The sequence below is a fragment of the Melospiza georgiana genome, chromosome 8 (genome assembly GCF_028018845.1).
Source record: "Melospiza georgiana isolate bMelGeo1 chromosome 8, bMelGeo1.pri, whole genome shotgun sequence".
Lineage (NCBI taxonomy): Eukaryota > Metazoa > Chordata > Aves > Passeriformes > Passerellidae > Melospiza > Melospiza georgiana.
Window position 1 is genome coordinate 21,955,538 of NC_080437.1, and position 26,980 is coordinate 21,982,517.

At 39.3% G+C, this 26,980-nt stretch overlaps 1 protein-coding gene across 4 annotated transcripts in view; it reads left to right on the forward strand.

Annotated features, from left to right (window-relative positions):
• IDE (insulin degrading enzyme) overlaps positions 1-10,779 on the forward strand; it is a 53,184-nt gene extending 42,405 nt beyond the window's left edge. For all 4 annotated transcript variants that reach the window (XM_058028684.1, XM_058028682.1, XM_058028681.1 and 1 more), the window contains exons 21-25: positions 1,493-1,765; positions 3,729-3,790; positions 5,136-5,208; positions 6,891-6,958; positions 8,131-10,779. In XM_058028684.1, coding sequence (XP_057884667.1) covers positions 1,493-1,765; positions 3,729-3,790; positions 5,136-5,208; positions 6,891-6,958; positions 8,131-8,226 — 572 coding nt within the window. In that variant the 3' untranslated portion in view covers positions 8,227-10,779. The remainder of the gene's footprint in view (positions 1-1,492; positions 1,766-3,728; positions 3,791-5,135; positions 5,209-6,890; positions 6,959-8,130) is intronic.
• Positions 10,780-26,980: the final 16,201 nt, after the last annotated feature.

Here is a 26,980-nt window from a genome sequence, read left to right on the forward strand (position 1 = left end):
ATAAAAATGTTCAAATCATCAGAAAATTCAGGATGGCTTACTCAGTTTTGACTTAATAAATACTGGGGATCAAAGTTCATGTCTTACTTTTGAACAGGAAAATAACAGATTAGTCAGATTAAATTAGAAATTTTTAAAAAGTTCAAGGTGTGGTGAGCTCTGCATTCTATTTCAAAGAATGAAATTAGGAAATCCTGGAATTAGAAGTCTTATAGTGGAAAATGTGTGGATGATAATGTATTGGAAAGAGATACACAGCTAAATGCTACATGTTTCTTTTTAAAAAAGGGAAGAGAAAAAGCAGGGAAATTATAAAACAGTCAGTTTAATTCAAATTCCAGGAAAACATGGAATAAATTTTCAAGCTAGCTCTAAATTCATAGAAGGTAACTGAGAGACTGTTACTGAAGTACCTAGATGGAAGAACTACACATTTGGGTACAGGAGTTTGGAAGGTCCTGACTGGAGAATAGAGAATAGTTCATTTGGAAAATGGTGTTCTACAGACCTCTGCTCTGATCCAGTCTTCCATGCTGTATTTATCAAAATTCTGGATGATAGAAGAGTGAGGGTATTCACTGAATTTTCAGATAATTTGGGAGAGGCTGCAAGTGTGTGGGAAGGTAGAGTTAGAATTTAAAATTAGTTTGACATTTTGGAAACATGACTTGAATGAAGACAAGATGCAATTTGTTAGGAACAGTTTGGCAGGAACAACCAATGGCATAGATACAAGCCAGGAAGCAACTGGCTAGGTAGCAATTTTGTAGAAAACTCTGCAGGGTACAGTGGATCAGAAGTAGGACATAAATCAGCAGTGTCATGCTGCTGTGTAAAATGCTGGGATATATAAATGGAAACATTCAAGATGCTCTCACAGTAATACTCCTAAATTGTTCAGATAAAAACTTTGAAATACTGTCACCAGCTTTGACATGAGCATCAGGAAACCATAAGAAAACTATAAAACAGCCTTTAAAAGACTGTTATGTGATAGACTTGCTATTAAAAGGGTAGAGGAAGACTGAAGAGAGGATTACTTGTTCATATTAGAAAATCATGCAACAAAAAGGAAGGGAAAAATACTTTATCTAACTCGTAAAGTGGGAAGTAGTGATCTTACATTACAGCAAAGAGAATTCAGATTGGATGTTATGAAAAAATAGTAAGTTTCTAATATTGAGTCTAATGATGAAGCACTAGAGTACAGCTTCATTTCTGGTAACCCAATCCTGATGACAGAATTTCTTTTGTTTTGTCTTAGTGTGCCTCATCTCCTCCTTGCCCCTCCCCTAAATTGATATTAACCTCAGCGAAATAAAGATGTTCTAAAAAAATACAGTGTCACATTTTGAAAACCTACATTATTTTATTTATAATACAGAATTAAGTTAGCATAAAATTGCCTTCTTGCCGAGCATGCTGCATTTGGCAAATTCAATGCTGTGACAAAGGATTTCTTTTCATTTGTGGCTGTTCTTGTTTTGCCAAGGTTACATTGTCTTCAGTGGCCCACGTCGGGCAAATGGCATCCAAGGACTGCGATTTATTATCCAATCTGAAAAGCCACCACACTATTTAGAGAGCAGAGTTGAAGCATTCTTAAAGACTATGGAGAAATGCATAGAAGACATGACAGAAGAGGCCTTCCAGAAACACATCCAAGCTTTAGCAATTCGTCGTCTAGACAAACCAAAGAAGCTGTCTGCAGAATGTGCTAAATACTGGGGAGAAATCATTTCCCAGCAGTACAACTTTGACAGAGGTAAGACAAATGGTAATTCCTTTAAAACTGAATGCTCTAGTTTGGCTGCATTTGTGACTGTTGAGTGTCATATTCATTTGGGAACAACTGAAACTTTTACACAGCCTGTAGATAATTTACTGTCTGTTTCCCTGTGATGCAGTCAGAAACACACTGGCATGCCTGACAGTACACACATTTACATGAACCCTATTTCTCTTTGCATCGTGCAGTTGTTTTGAGGGAGTGCTGACAGAGGCAACAGCAAGTATCTTGACTAACATGCAGTCTGTCTCAGCTTAGAGTGGATTTGAAGAAACACTAATTTTTTTTTATTTTTTTCATCTGTGGTGCTTTGAAGGTTATAGGTTTGTAGGAGACCAAATGAGATCCAGCTTCTAGTATTATTACTGGAAATGGACTGACATTTATTTACTGTGTGGTCCTACACAATATTTAAGTTGTATTTGTTTAAATACTTTAAAAATGTATTTTAAAATTTAAAAATTGATATACATTGCTAATACAGTTAGATACTTTAAAAATGTATTTTAAATTTTAAAAAATTGATATACATTGCTAATACAGTTAGACACATTAGTAATACAGTTTCTGACATTAAAAAAAAAATCATTTTATGCACAGATCAGTTTTTCCTGACAGCTTCATGTCTCGACTCTTATTCACAGCTCTAATTTTCTGTCTTCATGCATAATATGCTTCCTCCATAAAACTCATTCTGTATTCTGTGGCTTCTCTTCTGCATTATGTGTACCATATTGGCTTTCCATGATAGCAAATACAGTCTTTTTGCTTCATGATGACTCACTGAGCTGATTAATAATGAAGAGTTTTGACTTGTCATCTAGCTTGGTGTAGAGAGAATAAGAGCTACTGAAAAGTTTCATGTCTGAGCATAAGAAGTGGAATTGAAACTTATCACTTCAAGTATTTTTTTTTTGTGTCTGATGAAATAGTGTGGGGTTTTTCAGCCTTAAGTGTTTCTGATTATACCATAATTGGATCAATAGTATCTCTTTGGAATTTCTGCTAAGTGTAGCCATATTTTTGATACCTAAATTCTTCTTATTATTTCCCTTGACTTTTGTATCTTTAATTCCCCTCTGCCCACTAGTAATTTTATGTCATTAATTATTTTAATATGACTAGAATTGTCAAAACCAGAAATTCATATCCCAGCCTTTAGCAGTGAAAGGATTTTTTTGTTTGTACATTTTTAATATTACTACTTTTACTGTTTTTTCCCAAATCTTACCTAGTTTTCCAAACTGTATTGTTGTTTTTTTTTATTTCCTCCATCTAGAACTTCATATTGCTTGGAGCCTGCATTACAGGCTTGTTCACTCTCTGTTCTCTTGCATGTGTTTCTTCCTTGATCTTCTTGCTAATCCTAAGAAAAGCAAGCACGCCTACAGGAGACCTTCCTGCTTCAGCAGCACTGATATTAGGTGATTAGTCCATGACAGTTTAATTAATATGAAGGAATGTAGCAACTGAAACATATTGTCCCCAATATCTTAAAGGTGGGACTGCTTCTTAAGGGATATGTAGGCACCATTCCTTAACATGTCTGTAAAAGTATGTCCTACCATCCTGTTTCCTAACTCTGAAAAAAAGCCATCTATAACCTGTATTAGAAATGTGTAGCTGATTTGAAGATCATATGCAAGGGCAGGCATATCTATTTTAGCTACTGAATAGCCCAGAGTGCAATCAGTATTCTTCAAACTTGCATATTTTAGTAAGTCAAATCAAGTAGACTCATTGAAGTACAATTTTCTGCCAAGGTTCTACTGACACTTTTAGTGAAGTAAGTATTAACTTGAAAGATAACAATGAGAAGCTTTTCATTTGCAGTCAATTGCAGCATCTGAATTTGAAAGAAGTATACTTTGTATAAGCAGTGTGCTAATAACCAGCTGTGATCTGCAGATTTACTCTAATTTGTGCTGTTGTTGTGCAGATAACATTGAAGTGGCTTATCTGAAGACCCTGACCAAGGATGACATTATACAGTTCTACAAGGTAAGTTAGTCATGCAGCTAAAATGTTACTGAGAATGAGATGGAGTACAACTGAATCTTATTTGGGCATGCTCTGAAGGGATATACTGACACCTGTTTTAGGGAGGTGGTAAAATGGATGCTGGTGTCTTTTATTTCCTGAATATTACTTAGTTTAATAGCAACTGTAAAAATTGTACAGAATGATTGGATTTTGTTGTGGTTTTTTCCTTGCTGGCTCTTATTCTTGTTTCATTATCTTTCCTTTGTGGATATAAAATGTGCTGCTCTGTGACCAAGCCTCGCCAAAATTGTACATTTGTTCTTTTATCTTTTTCTTCAACCAATCAGTGATTCAGCTTATTTTATGGGAATGAATTGTGAATAAAACAGATATTTTTGAAGCTTTGTTCACTGTAAAATCAGTAGGGGCTTTTGTTGCTCTAATGGTTAGGCAGAGCAAAGGAACAGCATAATGGTGCAGTAAATGTACATTTTAACTCAGATGGATAATGTAAGTGATTCAAATGTGTCCCTGTCCTGTCCGTGTCACCCCCCACCAGTATAAAAAAAACTTTGGCATCATTCTGTCTGGTTTTTAATGTGTAATAGATGATGGTATTTCACTATATTGCAAAGTGCTTATGGAGTACTGGTAGCTCAGGGAGTTCTCTGGAAAATAAGATCAACTTAATGTCTTCAGAATTCATTCTTGGATGGAAAAATTTCTGCCTGTGAAGAAGCACGGGCATGTGTGTGTCTGTCTTCTTTTTTCCTCTCTTGGGCAGAGGGGGTTGTTTACTTTTATTGTTTTTTCATAGTACTATAGCATACATGAAGTTGTGCAGCAAATGCAAAGTTAGTAAATGGAATTTCAGTACCTGGTGTTTAATAAATTAGAATTTTTGAAAGAGTATGCATATTCTGTTTGTAGGAGTCTATACTATTTTGCTTACACCAATGCTCAATATGTGATTATCCAGCATTCCAGAGCAGAAATAACAGGCTAGATTGGATAGTCCAGCTGAATTTAATGAGTGTTCAGGGTGATGTGCTTCCAGGAGGCTGCTAAGGGATTGAAAGTTCTGCAGAGATTTTAGGTTGCATTCCTGATACTATGATAGTTAATGGCTGTATTTCTGTTACTTACAGTTTTTCCAGGCTGTACGTGAATTGCTTAACTTGTTTGTAAAATAATTCAGGAGTACTATATGGATGACTTTTAATAATAGTTGAAGGCACATCCCAAAATTCATCCCCCATTTTAAGGTTTAAATTAAAATTTAAACTCTTTCATTCTTTTTGTTATTTTATAATGTCTAAGGAATACTTCCTAAACCTGAAGGACTTGATATTTTTTACTGTAGGTGCTGTTGGCAATAGATGCTCCCAGAAGACACAAGGTATCAGTACATGTCCTTGCAAGGGAAATGGATTCCTGTAAGTATTGTGCTGAATATAATATTTAATCAATTCCTGTTCCAGCAAGTGATAGTTACAGATAGCCATGTTATATCATACAAATGCACTGTAAGAAAACCTCAGCTTTGGAGATAATGCACCTTTCAGAGGAAGAAGGTGGGTTTTATCCTAGGTGTACTTCACATGGGTGCTTCAGATTTTTTGTTGATTTTTTTAGACAAGTTTTTCGGCTTATCAATATTCTGAAGTATATTGATAATAAAACAATATATCCTAAAATACTACTTCTGCTTTCAACAAGATATTTTCAAACAAACATTAAACTTTGTAATAGTCCTGCAGGGGAGCAAAACCTCCAACCAGCCCAAAATTAGAATGTGCACTTACCAATCCAGTGTGGGCATTTTTTTGCCAAACTAGCAATGAATGCCCATTATAGTATTTGAACACCCTCAAAGGGGAAAACAAACAAAAACCAAAACCTCTGGGAATAGAAAACATTTTATTAAAACTTCAGAAGGTCAACTTTTATTTGAGTTTTATTTTGAAGTAATATAGATCAGTTGTGCAATCTAAACTGTATTGTTCCATTTTAGAATTCAAGAAGGAAAAGGCAAGAAGTGTTTCTGGTTAATAGAAATAAACTGAGAGGAAAAACTTCTAAGGTTTTGCTTGCAAATCTTTCACCATTTTATACTGGACTTAAATTCCAACAAACATTTATTTGCAAAGTCAAAAATATTAAAAGCTGGTGTGTGGTACAGAGAGAAACTCATACTGCATGCATGTCATAAAAACTCTCTTCTGCCTCAGGACTGATTTTTATGGTAGTGTAAAAATTGTGGCTTTGCAGCTGAGTAAGGAAGACTTGCTTCAAAGCACCTTTCCAGTTCTCATGACTGGAAATTGCTACATACAAATAGTTCTAGAACTTTTCCTATCTAGAGAAGACTGCTTAAAGTGTAGTAATTGTATTGCCAGATTGGGTATTACTTGCTTGGAATGGTATCTTCCCAAGACAAGGCTAAGCTTGCAAGACAACCTGACAAGTGATTGGTTACAGAAATTATAACAAGTCCTAAACCAGCTCCCCAGTCCTAAATCTTTTAATCTGGCATTTGCCTCTCTTATGCTATGGAAAAAAATACTGGAAATACAAAAATAAGTTTGGGGGTAATTGGAGTTGGACATGCATGGGTATAGGCAGGGAATACTTGGGATTGCTGTCCAGATTTTTGGTGCCTGGAGAAACCTCTACACTTCTGTAGGCACATCCTTATCAAATGATGTGCTGTTCTTGCACTGCTCTTGTATGTACCACTGGCATTTGCTACTGTGCTCATCATTTGTACTGAGAAGCAGTTTTAAGTATTGGTTGATCAACAGATGAGCAGTTTTTATTTCTAAATTTTCTTTATGTATAAGTAAAAGGAATAAAAGCCCCTGCCTCAGCTCATGTTTTCAGATAAAATAATGGATTAATATTTGTGTTTCTAAAGACAGACTTGTAATATAAAAGCAAAATGTTTATAAAACCTTATTTAGTGATACTTCAAATTTAAATATTTAAATTTTTAAAAAAATATTTAAATAAAGATGCTTTATTTAGATTCCTGTCTTATAAGAGAAAGAGTTAATCAGTTTTGTAAAAGATAGTCATTAAATTATGGTCCCAAATTAATTTTTCTGATGTTAAATAGGTCCTGTTGTAGGAGAATTTCCATGCCAAAATGACGTGAACCTGGCACCAGCACCACCACTACCACAGGTAAAAAGAAACAACACACAAAAACAATCCTAGCCTGCATTTTAATCTAGAGGTTTTGTATCATTAAGTACAAGTTTATAGGGAGAAACAGACCTCTGGAAATTGCTGCTGTCATGGGGCTGACGTTTTAGCTCTTTTCTACCTGCATTTTTGTCCTCACTAACAACAGGGATTTTGCTGTTTTCTCTTTTTATCAATTTGTCCTTTTTCCTTGATTCTTTTTAGTCCTCTGAAACAAAAGCTAACCAGTGTAGTAAACTGCACTGGTTATCTGCACTGTGGATAAAATACAGATGACTGTCTGAAAATACTGATTGTATGTGATCAGATAAATCAGGTGTCAAGATAGAGATGCATATGCATCAACAAGTTTATCATCTTTGTATAAAAAACCCAAACAACCCACCAACCCCAGAGCAACAGCAAAACCAACTACTTGGTCATTTTCTTAAAGCTTAAAATATTAAAGCACATTCCTGTCCATGTGTTTATTTGTGGAGGAAACAACTTGGGAAATTCTATTCATACAAGTGTTACAGATTGCTCTGTGGCTGGACAGGACAGCACTGGGTCTTTACTGGACCTTCAGTGACTTTTCTTGAAGGATGGCAGTGTTTGTACCAACAGGTGATTAACTTTTCACAGTGTGGTGGGTCTGTGTTCTTCATCAGAAGAACATTATTTCACCTGTAAGGTGAAATAATTCCTATGAGCAGAAATTTCTGTGTGAGGATATATTAGCCATTATGACTGAAATATTAGAAGCTTTACTTTGTTACTACGTCTAAAAATAATAGTACATAGAATAGCTATTGTGGTTAGGATCTCAGTCTGATGTTCAAAGGACAGGTGGGGTGCTCTGAATCAGAATGAAAATGAAAAGATCAGCTCTGCATTTATGGGAGATTTTGATGTTGTTAGCAATGCAGTTACTGCAGTATAGCTGTTTGAATGATATAAATATCAAAGTGGTTGTTCAGTAAGAAATAACATTGTATTTTGGAGGTTCCTGGAATAATGAAGTATGAATCACTAATATTGTAGTAAAGAGCAAGGCAGGTCTATTTATATCTAGCTGTAGCAACAGTTGAAATGAAAAGCCACAAAGGAATTTGCCACTTTTCTGATTGAAGATACTGAGCAGACTTTTTCTTGCATGCACTTTTTTGCAGCCAAGTGTGATTGAAAATATGACAGAATTCAAGCGCAGTCTGCCGCTCTTCCCACTGGTGAAACCACATATCAATTTCATGGCTGCAAAACTGTGAAGAACCCCAATGGATGAAGAAATGTAAATGATCAGTACTGACATGGTTTCAGGGGACTTTGTGATGAACAAAATTATTAAAGATCATTGGGATAAATGGTTCTGTTCATTATGAAAGTCCCAAATTCCTACTTGGTTCATTTGACATTAGCTGTGTGTTAGGGATAGAGGGTATATAAAAATCAGTTGTGGTCATGTGTCATTTATATTACAGACAACCTGTTAAAAACCAAAATCAACTGAAACAACAATAATAAAAAACTTGTAGATGCAGTATATTTTTAAAATAACATATCCCTTCAGAATTTCATTTTGATGAAATAACCCTCCAGAGCAAACGAAGTTGCTTGAAATGTGCTTGTTACTCCTGAAAAACACCATTCAGTATCCCAATAATTATCTTATTGGGATTTGGAGGGGGTGAGATAAGTAAGTCCTTTTTGGGATGGGGTCAACAATTTTTCTTAAAAATAGAGACTTTCACATTTTTTTGAAGTGACGTGTTGAATGAAACTTTTTTAATTGATCCTTAATGCAACCAACATATTTTCTATTTTAAGTTTTATGAAGACCAGTGGGGCTGGAAGAAAGGAAATTTGACAACACAGTAATAGGTGAGAGAATTGTCTTAATGAGAATAATTGAAGATAAGGGCATGATTTTAATCTTTCTATACAAATTTGGGGACATTTTATATTAAAACTAGTAAAATGCTGGAAACACTTTATTAGTGCATCTTATTTTTGTTACCAAAAGTGTTGTCCCAGTCTCTTGATACTGTCAACATCCTGTTCAGTTTTCTAGCATTACTGTGAACTGTCCATTTGGTATATCAAATACTTTGGTGTAATCTTTTGTTTTCAGTTGAATATGTGCTGATGGAGAGCTCAGTCTGTTTTGCCTCACCTGTTACGTTGGGTCTCAGTCCAGCAAAGCACTCATTAATGCAAATAACTTTAAACACACACGAGTTCTTTACTCAAGAACAGGTGCATGTCAAATAGGGGCTCTCTAATGAGTCATATACATCATTACTTTGATTCTTGTCTGGGTCCTTCTTGTCCTTCAGGAAGGTGTTTGGGACAGTGCAGTGCTGGGGTAGCAGTGCTACAGCACAGCCTGTGCATCAGGTTACATCACAAAGGGTTTGCTCCTGCTTCTGGGAAGAAGGCAGAACTCAGAAGGATCGAGAACTATGCTGAAATGATGTTTATATATATAGATAGATATATATATTCCATAATGTAGTAAAATGATAAAACAATATAAGGTGTGTCACCAACTTTACTGACTTCTGCAGAGTGGTCTGTGCTTGGGACAGCACCCAAATAGGAAAAGGCAAGGAGCAGGAAGTTCTCCTACCTGTGTAATACATAAAAGAGAGGGCACTTACTGGGACAGGAGAGAGTATGTAAAGCTCTGAAGGTGTATAATCTGCTCAGAGGTGTTAGTGAGAATCTGCTTCTTACTAAAAAAGCCTGCAGGTAATGCCCTGATGGGATGGGCATGTGTGTCAAACATCAGAATCCTGGTGTAGTCAGTGGGGCTGTTCTGTGATTGAATCAGTGTTGGTTCTTACACTGGCTTGAGGCCAGATTAAATGAATGCTTGACAGGGAAAGGGCCTTAAGTTGGGTTTGAGAGTCTCTTCTAATTGAATAAATATGGTGCATTTAAAAGTTGTTTCAAAGGTTAATGGTACATGTTTCAATATCTTTTTAATAAATTTGGTGAGAGTTTGTGATGTAACCTGTTGCCAAGGAAGGCCACTAGGCATCTTTTTTAGCCTGATGAAGAGAAAAAAAAATAAATACAGTCTAACAAAACCAGTAAAGATGTCTCTGCTCACATTTTTCATGGATCCTTCTCATGAGGCTTTTTGCCCTCTTGCATTTCACTTTTGTTTATAGTTTTCCTTTAGTAAAAGTATTTGTATTATATATATTAAAAGATTTGACAACATATTATAAAAATATATATTTTGGGATTTAGTATCTAAACATACCACTCTTATGGTGAATATAATGAAATGGCTCCTATTGTGTGTAAAAATAAATATATATATATTCATGGAAGTATTATCAACTCTTAACAGATTATATAAATAAATTGGAATAGTAGTGTATCTAACACAAGCTAACAAATCATGTTTTCCAGAGGAAAAAACGTATACCCTCAAAGTTCTGTGACTGGATGTGGAAACCCGTGGAGTTTTCCAACAACTCTTAATTGCTTTTAAGTGTTCTCCAGCATTTTACAGTTTCTGAGTTTGATATAGCAGTAAATTTTGATAAACTCAGGCATACTAATGGGTTCATTTTAATGGATCCAAAGCTGCAGTGTCTACAAGCAATAAAGAACTACCTAGAATACACTGTAATTCAATTTTAGTGCTTGTTAATTAGTTTATGTAAGAAAACATAAATTATTATTACATAACTGTAATTTTTGCAAGTGCTATTTTAAGCAGTTGATGTGGAATTGGGTGCATGTGACACAGCCAGTATGACAGAGTGCTAGAGTTATTCTGTTTACAATAAACAATCTGAATTTAATATTTGGAGTTCTTAATTTGTTTCATTTTAATTTTTGCATACTGGTAATGTTACATCTATCAGTCTGTGCATGCTTTTTATTAGACGTTAAATGGGATTTTCTGCTATCCAGCTGGACTAGTTTAGGCCAAATAGCATTGCTGCAAAAATGCTCCCAGGCACTTCTTGGGGAGTTTCAGAAAACTTCCCCACGTGGCATCCCACACCTCTTAGGTAGATCCACCTTGTTGCCCTCTAAGTGTATGAAAAACTTAGTAGTATAAAGGTAGAAATATTTGCACAAGACAGAATTTTAATTATTTAACCTGAAACTGTAAATTTAGGGCCTGGCTGCAACCAGACTGAATCTTGCCTAGTGCAGCTTTACAGTGTTGCTTTGGAGAAATTACTTTGCCTGGTCATTTCCTTTGTTCTATGCACACCAAAAGACCACATTTCAGAAGGTGAGGAGTGTGTGATTGTTAAAGTAGTGAATAATGTCAGTTCTGGCAGCATAAAGATACAAGTCTGAGGGGACTCCTTGAAGTAACACATGACAGTGAGCAGCATTAAGAGAGACAGGTTTTGTCCTTGGCACTGGGAAGAATGTCTGGTACTCTCAGGGGAGAAAGAAATTCCAACAGCCCACCTGGAAAATTACTTGTCCCAACACCAGGGCTTTGTCTACTCCCAGTTGTTAGGGGTTGGTGCAAATCTTGACTTACTGACTTTACTGTCTTTTAAAAAATCAAGTTATCCAAATCTACTTTAACTAATAGTATTAGCCATAAAAGAATGCTTGAGCTTGTTCAGATTATTTAAGTGCTTGGATGTGAGCAGCCCTTGTTGATAACACATTCCACAGTGTAATCATAGCATCTGGAAAAGTGTTACACACCTTTTTAACTTCATTTATTATTACCTAGCTCTTGTTTTAAAACAGGATCAGCAGAATTTTACCTTTTCTTGTCTGCTTAACTGGTTAGTGTGCTTTTACTGTAGGTCTGCTGTAAAGTGAAAAACCATTATCTTTTACATTTTTGTACATTTTTCCCATGTTCTTTCAGTAGGTGACCATTGAGCTGACATGGTCATGCACAGTGACACTGGGGCCTTTGCTTGAGCTCATACCTAACGTGATATTCAAATCCAACTCTGAAATATGTGGTTTGGAAGTCAGTTTTAAATATTGTTGCTAGTACAAGGCACCTCTGGGTATTTTAAAGCCAGAAGAGATCAGAAAGTCAGGCCCCTTTTGTACCTTGGAATTTTAAAAGAAGCCTGACTTAGATTCTGCTGAAAGGCTTTTATTTGAAACATTTCTATTTACCATTCAAAGAATAAAAGTTACAGTATGTGTTGTGGGTGGAATATAATGGTAATAGTGGGTGAAATTTGAATTGCAGTTCAAAGGAACAAAGTGTATAAGGCCTAAGGCCCAGGAGATTGTCACAATTAAATCAACTTACTTGAACTAGCATCTAAAGACAAGTTAAGAAAAATATTTATGGCTTTCTAAATTAACATTTCTAAGCCCCAGTGCAGCATTAAAGGATGTAGACATCACATTGATGAGCATTTGTTTTAACTTTTAAGACTCTGTCTTTAGTGGTGCAGTGCAAAATTCCCCATTAAATCCCTTGACTGTGCAATGGGTGGAGGAAGATACAATGGATGGGATTGCTCCAAGTGCAAGGAGTGGCCAGGCTTAGCCTTTGGGAAACTCCAGAGAGAGGCATCCAAGTTTAAATCCTGCATCTTTCTGGCGATTTGCCACCACTTTACTGGGTGTTAGATGTGCTTCCTTCTGCATCAGATTTCCATTACAGATTTTCACTGTCTGCTCAGCTTCCTTTTCAAAAAGGGAAGCAAGGAATTATGGTACTTCTGCAGTGACTACCAAAGACATGTAAAATTTTACTGGGGCAGCAGCTGGAACTCAGGACCCTTTCCAGCCCTCTCCCCCACCCATACCCAGAGCTGGGTGTCCTGTGGTTTGTGTGGGCTCAAACACACATCTGCTCTGGTGGGGAACACTTACAGAATCAGCTCAGGTTCCACAGAGGGGAGTGAGGCAATCCTCTGTTAGTAACCTGCAAAGTGGGAAGAACAGGCTAGGGAAGAATCTAATAGAAAATGGAAATGAGGGTGATGTTTTGGTAACTTCAGCTAACCACTGTGTTGTGTACAGAAGAGCATATGTTTAATATGAAGTCTGTTGTAAAGGATGGACTCCTGTGATGGCAGAGAAGGAAGAAGAGCTATTTGTGAGTTCCAGGCAGATGTAGGAGACCAATACTAGTGCATTTTACATGGCTAAGGCTGAGTCATTTCAGAGCATGTGCAAAAATGGTATTATGGGGTATTGATTGTAGAAAACCTGGGTGTGCCAATGTCAGTGAAAAGGCAGCCCTTTGAAGATGTAAATTTTAGGTGTGATGCCTTTTAGTGTACAGAGATCTTAGAAATTTTCTGAGTAATACTAAAGGTGGTGCACTTGACAAGACGATGTTGGAACTAGTTTAAAACACCAGAAATACATAAACATTTCACAGTAATAGTACTCAAAAATAGTCTTTTTTAAAACTTTCCAGCTGGCTTTGGAATCAAGTAAGTTTAGCAGGACAGGTTTTAACCCGAATAATTATTTGTAGATGTATGTGAAAGGCAGGGACGTCCACAGGCTTAGAGCCCATCAGTGCTCTGGAGTCAGTCAGCTGCCAAAAGCACCTCCTCCCTGTATCCCACTGGCATTACAGTAACTGTCAGCCTGCTAACAGTTCTGCAGGGCCTGAGGCATAGAAGTGTTTTTAACAGCCAATTTCTTAAAACCCATTAGTCCAAGTGAAGTTATTTGTTTTGACTGGGAGATACCCATATCATGCACATATTTGTTAAGGGGGAGTTTCAAGAGTCTGAAAAAAATCTATGCAAATAATTCTGTTCACAGATTATTTCCAGATAAGATTGTAGGAAGAGAAAGTAATAGTGACAAATGTATTTTAGGAAGACAGGAATCTGTATGTATAACTGGATCTGTCATCTCCACAAGCTGATTGTTTAGTTCTGCCACTCTGTGTGTCACCTTCAAAGGCAGAGATGGCTGCTGCTCACCTCACCTTGTGTGACATCTCCCTGCCAAGGTGAGGTGAGCAGGCACTGCCATTGTCACACCAGCCCAAAGTGTCCCTGGTGTCCCTTTAGCACTGGCACACACTGTGTGCAGGCACCATGCATGTGCCCTTGGATATTTTTTCTGTGATTAGAGTTTGTCTTCTAACCCTGGGAAGTTTTACCCATGAAGTTGAACAAAGCTGGCACCTACAGTATGTCCAAGCCTGGAGAGCCACCCTGGGCTGCTGCTGGAGCTCAGCAAAGTGGGAGGTTTAAGCAAGTGAAACGATTGCAGAAATAATTTGAAAGCAGGTGCTACTCAACTGCAGCAGGAGACATCTGCTGATGTATGCACAACATGATTCTATTGCTGTGAATAAGCTAAGAAAAATGTACCTTATGCAGCCTTTCCCTGGAAGTAGGAAGAGTAGAATATTTAAGAGTGGAATGGCTTGTAGGCTCTGTGTAACTTGAAGAATGCATATATAAAGAATGCTTGTAGTTTGGATTGTCCACTTGAGTTTAAATGTCAGTAATTGTTAGTTTAAAGATGCTATGAATGTGAAAATGCAAAAAGATTGTATTAAGCTCAGTGTATACAAAGTGTAAGTGTGAGCTGGGCTGCCGGCCCACACTGTGAGCCACTTCATAAAAATGATGTTGAAATGGAAGATAATGCATATGAGTTGCATGCCATTTTGCACTTCTTGTCTGATAACCATGTCTGTCTGTCATGTCATTGTGTAAAAATTATAAATTCTTGGGAAAAGGGGTTGTGTTACTGTGTGAACTACCAATGCACAACTGTGGTGCTGTACAGCTAATAATAGTATGTGTTAGGCTTTTTTAAATGTTGAATTGAGTAATTTAGAGTGAAGACAAGACCTTCATTTCAGGACAGTTTGTAATTTCTAAATAGTCCTAAGTTTCTTTGAAAGCAACAGAATAAAATTACCAGAATTTCTCATTGACTTTATTAGCTCCACATTTTCTACCCAACCAGACACCAAAAAAATAAAGGCAGTTGAGATAATGGATAATTAAATCCTTAAGCTGGCCTGACAGCTGGAGTAAATGTGTTGCCTTGTGGTCTATCGATGGCCCTAGATTATGAAATATGTATATCTTAACAATGGGTTTGGCTGCATTCTTGGCTAGTCATTTTAAATAATCTTAAATACTTTTTGAATAGCTAACAGTCCTGGAAGTCTTGCAACACTGATGTTTTTGTTTTAATGTGGAATCCACCTACAGGATAGAAATATTACACAAGTATCTATGTAGATAGATACATTCTTTCTTGGATACAAATAATCAGAGTCCCACATTTTCACAGATTTTGGACTGAGCTTTAATTTGGCAATGGTGTCACAGAGATCTGTGACAGAGATGTTACAAAGATGCCAGAGGAGCTGCCTTGCTAATCCCCTGCAGCCACCATACATCATGCAAGCAGAACAATAATGTCTGTCTACTTTTGTGAAGTATGCATCTGTAGTGTAATGAATCTGGCACTTTTTCTTAAGCTGAAGTAAATAATATACCTTCTCAAAACTGTGTGGAAAGATTTGATAGATCTGGTTGACCAACAGCCCAGCAGAAGCAATTGTTCAGAAAATGGACTGCAGCTCAAAATCAAAGCCAAGTGTCAATTTATGTGTATAATAAATAAGACTGTAAGGGATAGCACAGTTAATAAATTATTATACTTAGGCTGGTGGCAATTTCTGGTGCACTGAACATGCTGAGGTGCCCCCAGCAGCCATACCAGAAATGTCCTGGCACTGCCATGCACAGTCCTGGTGCGCTGGCATTGCAGGAGAGAGTTTGGGGAGCTGTAATGAGAGTGGGGAGCACTGCAGCACCCACAGAGCCACAGCAGCTCAGCACTGTTTGTGATGTTCCTTCCTGGTCCTGAAAGTGAGAATGGCCAAAGCTCTCAGGAGAGGAGAGTGATCCTGCCTTTACTGGCCCCTGGCAATCTTGGATGCTTTGGGCAAGTGTAAAGTTCTGTTCTTGAGCAGCAACTCCATCAAATCACATCTCCTTACTCAATAGGTCTTTCCTTTGGCTCAATTTAATGTCACATGTTACTACCTTTTTCTTGTCAAAAAGGAAGTTTAATATATCTCCTCTTCTGCAGTATTTATAGTGCATTAATTAGAGCTATTTCCAACCAGTTACCTGTGCCTGCAGGTAATGGATGTGCATAAGTATTTGAAATTGCTTGTCACATCTAGTTCTTCATCTTTGAAATGAGCAACAGAACTGGATGTTTTATTTATGGTGATGCAAGAGAGTGAAAGACCTGAAGTATGAATTTTGGGGTCACTTGTTGAGTCTTTAGAGCTGGCACTTCCCAAAATATTTTTGAAAGTCAAGTAGAAGTGACTTATTGGACAGTACATTTTGAACTCTTTAGTGCCATTTTTATAGTAATAAATAAAGGAGCAGGACTGTAGGCTTAAATTTTCAGAGGAATGTGCAAGTTCATGATGTAGTTGTACATATTCAATAATTAGTTCCTGCTGTTTGACCAGGCTCTAGGGTAAGGGAAGACTAGAAAAGGAAGAATTAATTTTTTGGGGTTGGGTTTTTTCTTTTGTTAGATTTTCTTATCTGTTTCAAAGTTCAGAATATGCTATGCAAGAAAATAAGTAAAATCTAATATCTTAATTTTTAGAAAGTGTAAAGTTTTTAAACAGGTATATTTTAATTTTTTAATGAGAAGCTTAATTTTCGTTGCTTGGAAAACAGCATATACTTCAGAGTAAAAACGTCAGCCTAAATGACATACCATGAAACAAAAAGCTTTTGTGGTACCTTTCTTTCACACTGTAATTAAAATTCTTCTTGGTGCTATACATACAAGGTTTGCTGTTCTTCCCTGTAACAATGTGAAGAGTTGTGCATCTCACCATTATGCATGAAAATTATTTCCCTCGTTCCGCAGATGAAAATCGTGTTTGTACGATTCTACAGATAAAAACCCAAACGGAACTTTGAATGCTTAATCAGAGAAAATAAATAATTTTAAATCGCAGAACTGGTCCCGGTGTGTGTTTTCTAAGGAGCAGGACGGCGTGACTCCCTATCCCCGCTCGCGCTGCCCGTGCCCGTCGCTCCCGGCCTTCCCAAGGGTTTTCCAGGCCGGGGCTGCCCCGGCTCTGCCTTCCCCTCGCGCCGGGGGCTCCGTTTGTCACCGCCCCGGCCCCTGAGGGCTGCCTGTGCCCGTGAGTTACCGGGGCCGTGTGGGGCAGCACCTTCTTTGAGGGCAGAGCTGAGCGTGCCCAGGAGGCTGTGCTGGGCACTGCGACAGCTGCCACTGCAGGGACACGCATGGAGACGACAGCGGTTTTGCCCACGGAGCAGGTTTGAGGGACAGTGGCGCACAGGCGGCTGAGGGAAACAGAACGGCTCTGGTCTGTCCCGGCGCTTGGCATAATGGGGCCTTGACGGTAGCGTGCTCGTAGCACAGGCTGGGAGGTGCAGTTGCCAGGTGTTCCAGCGAGGGAGAAGGGTCAGTGCGGGACAGCTTTCGTCCCGTGGCACCCGGTGACACCAGGCGCGTTATCTGGCGGGGCACACACGGGCCCGTCACGTGCAGGACGCGTGTGCCCGGGCGATAAGGGCCGGGCGATAAGGGGCAGCGAGGGGCTGAGGGGCGGACTCGCTCCTGCCTCGCACGGTGACAGACCCACTGTCTTCTCTTCCCGACCATCCCTTTCCCGTCTCCCATCCACGTCCTTCTCCTCCGGCCAGACTCAGTCCTCATTTGTCACCTGCCTCCTTCAGCGCATGTGTGATCAACATCCCCCCGCAGCCTCCTGCAGCCCCCGGCTCTCTGTCACAGATTAATGCCCGCCAGCTCTCATGCACTTCTCTCAGTGACGGCTCGGTCCGTGTTGCTAAAGCCACGTTTTATCTTTTGCCTTGGAATAGGATAGGATAAGCAGGGAAGTCACCAAGAGCTGTGGAGAACAGCCTTTTTGCTTTTAGGTCCAGCCATACAGCATTGCAGGTGGTGATAAGATGCTAAGATCCATCTCTTCTCTTAATGTGGCCCTTAAAAAAACCCAAACCCTTGGGAAACTGCAGTTCAGTTTCATCCAATCCCACCTAAGCACCTCCAACATTCAGATTTTCAGGGTGTTTGGAAGATTCCTCATACTTATCCTCAATTCATAAAGCACACCACCTCAGTCAATCTGAATTCCCCATTCCCCCCTACCATCTAGTTTTCAATTCCCTGCTTCAAACTGTAAGACTGTCAGAGATCTGCTCCCATTTCCCATAAAGTGTCCAAACTATGCCAGAAGAACTCTTCCATAGTTGCTCACTGAGGCCACAGATCATGGTGTTTGAAGCTCAGTATGAATCTTAGCAATTGGAAACATGGTCTTATTTAAGGAATTACCAGGCAACCAGGTGGTGAAAGCAGCATTCCTGTGTCAGGTGGAAGTAGAGGGGGAGGACATGGAAACATCTTGCAGAGCTCTGTAACTTAAGGCTGACATGCCCTTGAATGGAATCAAGGGTATGACTGCAGATCCTGCACATCTGCCTTCCCAAGGTCTGTGTAACAGGCTCCTGTTGGCTCCACACTTCCCAAGGGGGAGCTGTGAGGATGCACAGGCGGAGTGCAGGCACACGAGCGCTGAGGGAAGAGCAGCAGGACGAGCCTTAGGACAGCACAAGAACAGAAACTGGCAGCAGCAGCTCATTGCCTGCACACTTTGCACAGTGAGCAAAGAACAGAATTACAGAGCCACAGGCCCCTTCCTCTGTGCTTTGCCATGCAGCAGCACCTTCCTTTTCCCCTGGGTCAGACTTTTCTGCTGGGTGTGAGCGTCCCTGGGCTGCACCTGCTGTGGTGACTCGCTAGTACATCTGCTTGTTTGCACACTGAAAGGATAAACTGCTTATCCTGTTTTCTGTAATTCTGTCACAGAGAGAAAAAGCTCATCTGACTGGTTTAACTTAAGGGTAAATACAAGGCAATGTGGTTGAAGGAGATAGAAAATGGAGAAGGGACTCTGAATCAGCTGATTTGTATTTAAAGGCTTTATTCTGCTTGCTCTCCCTTTCTAAAAATAATTTTTCTGGTTTGGAGAAATAATATATAAATGATACCCTGGCAAGAAGTGCATAAAATCTGACAGATGAATAAATTGCACTCTCCAGAGCTGTAAGCTTGAAAAGAACATTGCAGAGATAATGAATGTTCTTGGCTTGAGAGAAATCCTGTCCATTAGAAATATACCTCTCTGAAGATTGATCTAAACTTTTGAGCTTTCAGCTCTTTGAGATTTGAAAAAAAAGCATTTATTTAATTTCCCATTCACCAAAATTGAATAACACTGCAGTTGGTGATTTAAAATGTTGTTAAATTAATTATGACATTTTGTTAAATACCCTTTTGTCTTTCCTTTGTCCGTTTTTATTTCAAAGGCCTCAGTAATAGGCCAAGTGTATCACCCCAGTAGAGAGGAGAGATGAGTCAGAGATTTGTCAGCTTGAATGGCCTTAGACCCGCACTTATCCCTGCTGACTACCCAGATGCAAGTCTGAAGTGATGTTACTTGCATCTTAAAGAGCAAGACTGAGAAAACTCAAGCTCCCTTGCTCAGCTGTGTTCTGACCTTCTCTGCTACAGCCTGTCATGGCAAACAGGTCAGATTCACACTCACAGAGCTGTAATAAATAATCTAAATCTGGCAGCAAAGGAAATAGTGAGAAGGGGTGAGTGTGAAGGGTGGTTTCATGAGTGACTGCATCAGTCTCATGGCTGTATGGGGAGGATCAGGTGTGTGTCTGCACCCTCCTTTCCAGCCACCCACCTCACATTACCGGGCCTCAGCCAGGACCTGGCAATGGACAACTCAAACAGCTCCTGCTAGGAAGCACAGTACCAACCATCAGTACCCTGGCTCAGCTTAAACCATGCCCCTGCCCTTGCAGATTTATGGGAAGTCTAATATGATGTTACACACAGTATGAAAAGAGTAGATGAATCTGTTGTTCCAGCATCTTTCTTCATTCACTTTTAAATTCAATCGTGTAAATCTGAAGTCTCTTTAAATTTTCCAGTAGCAGTTCCATGAGTAACAGCATTAGCCATGAATGTACAGCCCTATTTGCCATCCTGGGCACGATTATGGCACAGATTTGTATGACTTTGCAATATGAGAGTGAAATCTGTACACAAACAGCTGCTTTTGAAGCTGGGCTAGGCAGCTGCCTGAGCCAGGCCTCTGACAGACTGTGCTGCCAGCCCCTGCCCCCACCCACCACGTGAGCTCCAGTGCAGTCATTTGGTCAAAGCTGCATCAAATATTAATGCTTCAGACCACAGGCATTGTTCAGACCACAGTGACCCTTTCACATGGTCTGCCTCACATCCACCCTGCAAACCAAACGTGCTCCCCATACTGAAACAGGAAGGGCCTGCAGCCATGACTTAGAGAATACCTGGTAGGAAAGGAAATTACTGCTGAGCTGATGAGAGGCCTGTCAAAGCCTCTTAGGATGTGCTACATAGGTTTGCAACATTTCAAATTTCAGCTGAAGACAAATTTCTCTGCTTTTCTCTATCATATAGCTAATTTTTGTGTCATCCCTGCAATTTTATTGTTCTGTGGCATGATTTACAGCAAGCTATTTATGGGACCAAAATAACTGCCAGCTTGGAGAAAGGACACATTTTCTCCTGTATGTCATGGGGGGTAGAAGACTGTTAGAAGGTTCCTGTCCCAAAATAGACAGCAGGATATGGATGCCTGTACAGGAAAGGTGGAAAAATTTGTTTCTTACTCTGCTTTTTGCTGTCTCCTATTCTTGAACAGTTGAATTTTAATTTCAGGATTTTGTATTCTCATTCTGATTTAGGTTTGCCATGTTGTATACTCACATCATCAATGCACCTAATATTACAGCTGATGACTATTTTTAATTATGAGGATGATTGCTGCCATACAAATTTCCCTGAGATACCATTCTTCATTTAAAAGGGCAGGCACATGTTTTGCCACTCCACTCATCTGCCCATTGGTACACTGGAGCAAAATTCATTTCTGAGAAATGGGCTTTTATATTTTTATATTTTATATATAAAATATATCCTATATTTTATATAGGATATTTTTATATATCCTTTTAACACTTCATTAATTTGAAGCATCGTTTGGTTAGAGAGCATATCAAGAGGCTAAACAGTAATTACCTCCCACAAATCACCTATCCTTGGTAGAATAAGCCACCAGTGTTTGGTGGCACCCCCTTCATGATGAAACAGAATGCTGGATTTATGAGGTACAATCCGAACAAAGCTGTTACTGAGACAAATAACAGCTGAAATGCAAGTTTAAACCAATGAATTCATATTTTGGGCTTACAGAGAAAGGTGAAGGCTAGAACAAATATCTGAAGAAAATAGTGCATGCTCATCACCTTGAGGCTTGCAAGCAGATTGAAAAAAGCTCAGCTCAACAGCAGGTGCCCACATAAGGGAAAAAAGAGCCCTTCCCTTAGGAGTTAGTCCTCAGACTAACAACATCCTGCTGCTTTTGAGAGAGGAGTTATCCCTGGCACACTGCATTTGCATTGTGTCTGCTAACATCAAGGCTTAGCCCAGGACAAAAACATCATGAATTTAGCAGAAGTACTAATGCAGATAAGTACAGGCTCAGCTGTTGCTAAATTGGCAATTATAACTGGATAGTCTCTCTCCCCTGCCATCACCATTGTCGGTGCTGAAGTGTTGTCTCAGTTCAGCGAGTATTCTGTTTTCTAAGCTCTCATTTGTCTTGTTTGACAGCTTACAGTGATTTTGTTTAGCTGTACTGATGAACTGCTGTCAATGGAAAAAGCTCCAACCACCAGAGGCATATGAGGATTAGCCAAAATGTACAATTCCTACACAGTTGGAAAATGGGGAGATTAACTATAAAAGGACTGAACCAGAATATGAGATCAGATCATCTTCTCAGATACCGCATGTGTTCAGGATTGCAAATCCATATCCCACTATCTTTATCTCTGACCTTTTCAAATAACTTTCCAGCACTACTGCAGCTACTGGCAGGAGCAGCAGAAGCCAGAAAAAGAAAACAGTGCTGGCAAGTCCAGCATTTTACCTGCTGGGGACCTAGATCTGCTTTCAGCTGGTGCAGAATTCTGAATTCCAGCATCTGCTCTAGGCTTACATTGCTGTGATAAGGAGGGATAATCTTGTTCTAGACATTAGATGAAATCCGAATCTCTTTTTTCCAAGCAGTTGTTACAGTCCCAGAATTCTGCCACAACGCTCTCATTTCCATCTTTTGTTACTCTGCACACTCTGAGGCCAACCTGGCTTCTGTAAAGTTGTACTGTGGTCTGTCTGCATTGGTGTCAGAGCCTTATAATGCACCACTAGAGGATTTTTTAAACATGAAGTTTGTTCCATAGGTCAGATCAGTCCTAGCCCCATTCAAAGCAAGTTCCAGCCAGCTCAGCTGTTTGCATTTCAGTTCTGCTCTCCCAGTACAGCCATGGCTCCCTGTGCCCTTGGTGCCTCTGACTGCTGGGCAGTCTGGCTGCAGGACAGGGGCACTGCTGGGCACTGCAGCTGCTTCCTGGCCAGGAAACTGAGCCCAAAGGCTGGAGCATCAGGGTCTCACTCCAAAGATTCCCAACAGCATCCAGCAATCATGTGGAAAGTAGCAATGGGCAAGGTGCAGTAGGATTTGAAGCATTGGGTGGCATATCCATCCATGGCTCATACAGTCACAACTGGTGTTTGTGCATCTGCTTGTCCAGGAGACATCATTCCTGAGCTGTGTAACTGCACCTTAAACCTGCTGAAATTTTATCTGCAACAACATCCAGCTGTGATCGATTTGTCAGAGGTGCAGGAGGAATCCCAGTCCTCTAAATGAGAGCTTATGTTGACAGGTGGTTGCTTTGTTTCTGTAGATGGAAGAGGGCATTTGTAGGACTTCTGGGACTGAAAGACCAGATTGTGCAGCTAGAAGTGGCCCTGCAGTCACTGCCTGTAGCAATCACCTCCTACACTTGAGTCACCTGCAGATTTTGTCCCAAGTGGTTCTTCCCAAGCTCCTGCTGTGCAGCAGTGCTGCTCCCTCCAGCCAGTGGGACCCAAAAAGGTGAAGAGAGCAGAATTGCAAGGGCAGCATGGCCAAGGTACCTGGCTCCCATTCTGGGTCTCACTTTTGGTTTGGCATCAGTTTTGAACAAAAAGGCACGGTCTGTGCGTGTGTGTGAGCACGGGGGTCGTGGTTTATCTAATACTGATTAAGTGTTAATTTTTTAAAATGCAAATAGATTTTAAAAGACAAAATTGCAGTACTCAAGACAGCACCAAATTCACCTGTTAATAAGTATTAGAATTTCATTTCATTGTACAGTCTCTCCCTCTGCTTCCTTACCTAATGGACAGGGAACATCAATTGTTGTTACTGTATTTTGATGGCAATACTATTCTGTTCCTTCATAAGTCAATTAGTAAAAAAAGATACTCGACTTTCAAAAAAGGGTTGTTACAGAAAAAAAACCCCATATTTTGAAGGCATGTAATTACATCTCAAAAATGCAATCATAAGAAAAGAATTTGCTTTTAGAATCCAAGACATGTTACAATGCAAAAATACACTTCTGGAGTCTGCCTACCATGAGCCATGTAATTGTGGTGTATATTTGACTTACCCTTGTTACATTTCAGCATATTTATTTGCTTTTTGACTGGAGCAGAACTGCCACATGCTGATCAATTCAGCTTGCTTATGCCTTTTGTGCTTCTCCTGGGGTGTGCAATATGAAAAGCCTTGTTGTTTTAAAAACAGAAAAGCACCAACCCAAAACTAAAAATCACCCTCCAAGCTGCACATCATGGCTGATGCAGAAATCTTCCATTTCTCCTGGTCTTGTTCATAGGTCTGCCAATGTGTTTTAACATTGGCTCAGTGGAGGCCATTCACAAGGTGCAAGGAAAGGATTACATTACTTCCCAGATGATGATTATGCAGCTGCCAAAAGGGATGAATTCATCATAAGCACTACTTTTTAAAAAGCTTTGTTAATTTGCTCGTGAGGACTATCCAGATGCAGCTGATTACCCTGTAATGAGGTTCCTAAATCTGACAGTCTAACAGGCTTTTGAAGGTGTCCAGTTTATTATACAGCATGATTTTTTTATTACTTTTTTTAAAGCTCTTCATATGTGGATGCCATAAATGGATGTACTCCTCAAAAATGAGACAGTCTAAGGGAGGTTTATGAGAGTTAATTAATGTGGTAACAAGGAAAAAGAAGATAACCATGAAAGACACCTTCTGCTTGTCAGCTGGAGGTTTGCAAATAGTTCCTTATGTAACATCTGAATGCCAGATGCAATAAAAAAGGACTGGGCCATCATTTTGAAATAAGAAGCCAGTAACATGAGTTACTATATGCAACTTACAGAGTTTTGGGAGGCTTTGGCACTCTTGTTTCCTTTTCTAAGAATATTCTGTAGTTCCATTATCTGCAAGGCAGAGGTTTATTCCCATCTTGGTACATGGTTGAAAAGACCAAGGCACAGAGAGCTCAGCACAAGCCACATGATCCTTGCAAGGCATGGACTCAAGACTCATGCCCCATGCTGCTCAGATTTTTGAAGAGACAAAATTATTTCCCTGACATGTGGGGCAACTTCCATCATCTGCTGCTGGAATCAGCACTAAAATGTTTCCCCAGATGCTATTAGTAAAGCTGGTTTAGTTTTTCTTGGTCCTAATCTGTAGATTAGGGCAAAATATTTCTGTGGGCTGCTAATAATTCTACTCTTCAGTGTTACATAAAGGGATTTCAACACACAGTCTGTGTCACTTAGTGAGAACTGAAATGCTGGAGAATGTTATAGACTATCTATGGTCACTTACTCTGACTCTAGCCAGAGAGCTTCTGGCCTCAAGGCTCAGGAAATACACATAGGTTTTCTGTCATTTGGCATACAGTACCCCTATGAAAATGTTGTACCTGTACTTGAAAAAAAAAAAAAAAAAAAAAGGATGTAATGAGTCTTGGGTCTTGGCACTTTTGTGCCCCTTTAGAAAGGAAAATAAAAAATCTGCGTTAAAAAAGGATCTAAAGCTGAAAAAAGAAATGGAAGCAGCCATAATTTGGAAATCACTTGTGAATTTACTCTTTAATTTTATCTGCATTTTAATTAATCTTTGAAATGAGATGAGAAAAGCAGCCTAATTATAAGTAAGGTGCTGTGTAGCATAAATCCATAGCACAATTCTGTGTCTGCAGTAGGACACACTTGGGGCTTGGTAATGGGGAAGGTCAGTTATATTCCCCAGTACAGAATTTATGCTAAGTGGAAAGCACTTTCTTTTTCACAGTACCTTGAAATTTAAAAACATGCTGAGGTATAGAATCCTGCTGTTAGAAGATGCCATTTGCTTTTTCAAAAGAAACCAACACAAGAACACAGTAACAACTGTTTTGCATTTAAAAGGTACCAAAAAAAATTTAAAACCTGAAATCTTTGTTTAATGCAATTCAAACTGAAATATTTTTATAGGTCACCACCAATTTTCTATGCTCCTCTCAGCAATTCCAAAAGAATTGCTCTTGTCTTTGGTTACAAGAAATCCCACTAGTCTTTCATACCTTCATGCTAAAGGAATTGGGTCTAAGTCTCAGATTCTGTGTGTCAAAATGGCATTTTCTTCTATTTCTGTTTTTATTCCTACACACAGGCACCCTACCCCAAATGCCTTTCATCATGTACCTTGGATTCCACAGAGGTAGTGCAGTGCTCTGGATCCAGAGGCAGTTATTGTAATATTTTATCTATACTTAACCAGCATCTGTCTTGGATTAATAAAATAAAATACACAAAGGCCCTGAACCTGAAGTACAAACATATTGGATAAGCAGGACTTTCCTCCTGCACTGTGGTCTTGTTTGAAACAGAATAAAGCAACAGAAATGAAGCAAACTATGACTAGTAACAAACTCTGAACTACCCAAGGGAATTATCTAGGTTAACCTAGAACTGTGCAAGAGATGTAATGAGGTAGAGACTTTCTTCCATCAAGTTAGTCAAACAGTTCTGAACCAGCCACCATTTTGCTGCAGAGAAAAACCCCAAAAATCATTCTTGCTTTTCATCAAACTAAAAATGTTTTAAATTCTATTCTTATACATTCTATCTTGTGTGCATGAGAAGTATTTAGAAAATTAGGAAGGGGAGGCTTTTTCAGAGGTAGCTTCTTGTAGTGATTCATGTCAGAGAAATGACAAAAGCTGACAAAACATCCTTAAACCTGCAGTAAATACTCAGAGCAGTGTGTTCCTTTATCAGCTCCCATTAAACTGCAGCCAAGTGTTACTGACTTGTAGTAAGAGCAGAGGAGCAATTGAAAAACACTAAACACCCCAAACATCAAGCTGTGCATGCTCTACCACAGAGTGGTCTGAAGCCAGGAATTGCTTTTATTTTTTATTTTAAAAGCACAGTACTTCCTCTGGAGGACCACTGCTTAGGCAATTCCTTTTCCATGGCGTAGTCATCCAGCATTAAATGAGATGCCTGCACGATATGTTTTGACAGGTGCTGCTGAGTTGTTTGGTTGAGGCAGTTTCAAGTCATGTCTCATGTTTGCTTTTAGTGGTTCTGGAATGGAATTTTTCTACTCAACAACTCAGTACAGCACCCAGAAATAACTGCTTTATGCTCACAATATTCAGCAGAGCAAAAGCAATAAAATATGCAGAGCATGTGAACAAGCAACTGGCAAGAATGGAAAAAGAGGCCACAGGTCTGCAAACCTTCTGAAGGCCTAGGAGCCATGGCCCAATGGGAAGTTCATCCCCCTGTGAAGAGCACACTTTTCACTCACAGCAATACTTCTCTGTGCACGTGTACTGGGAGCTGCCCTTCTGGAGAGTGAGCTGTGTCACTCAAGTTCTTGAGTAAGCCTTGAAATTAATTGATAAAGCCTATCTGGATTTGTCTGTCTTAGAGAGAAGGGGAGAAGCATCTTCTGTGTATTACCCAATCACAGTGCAGGTAATTTGTGCCCTTATGTCGATGTAATGGCAGTCAAGGAGAAAC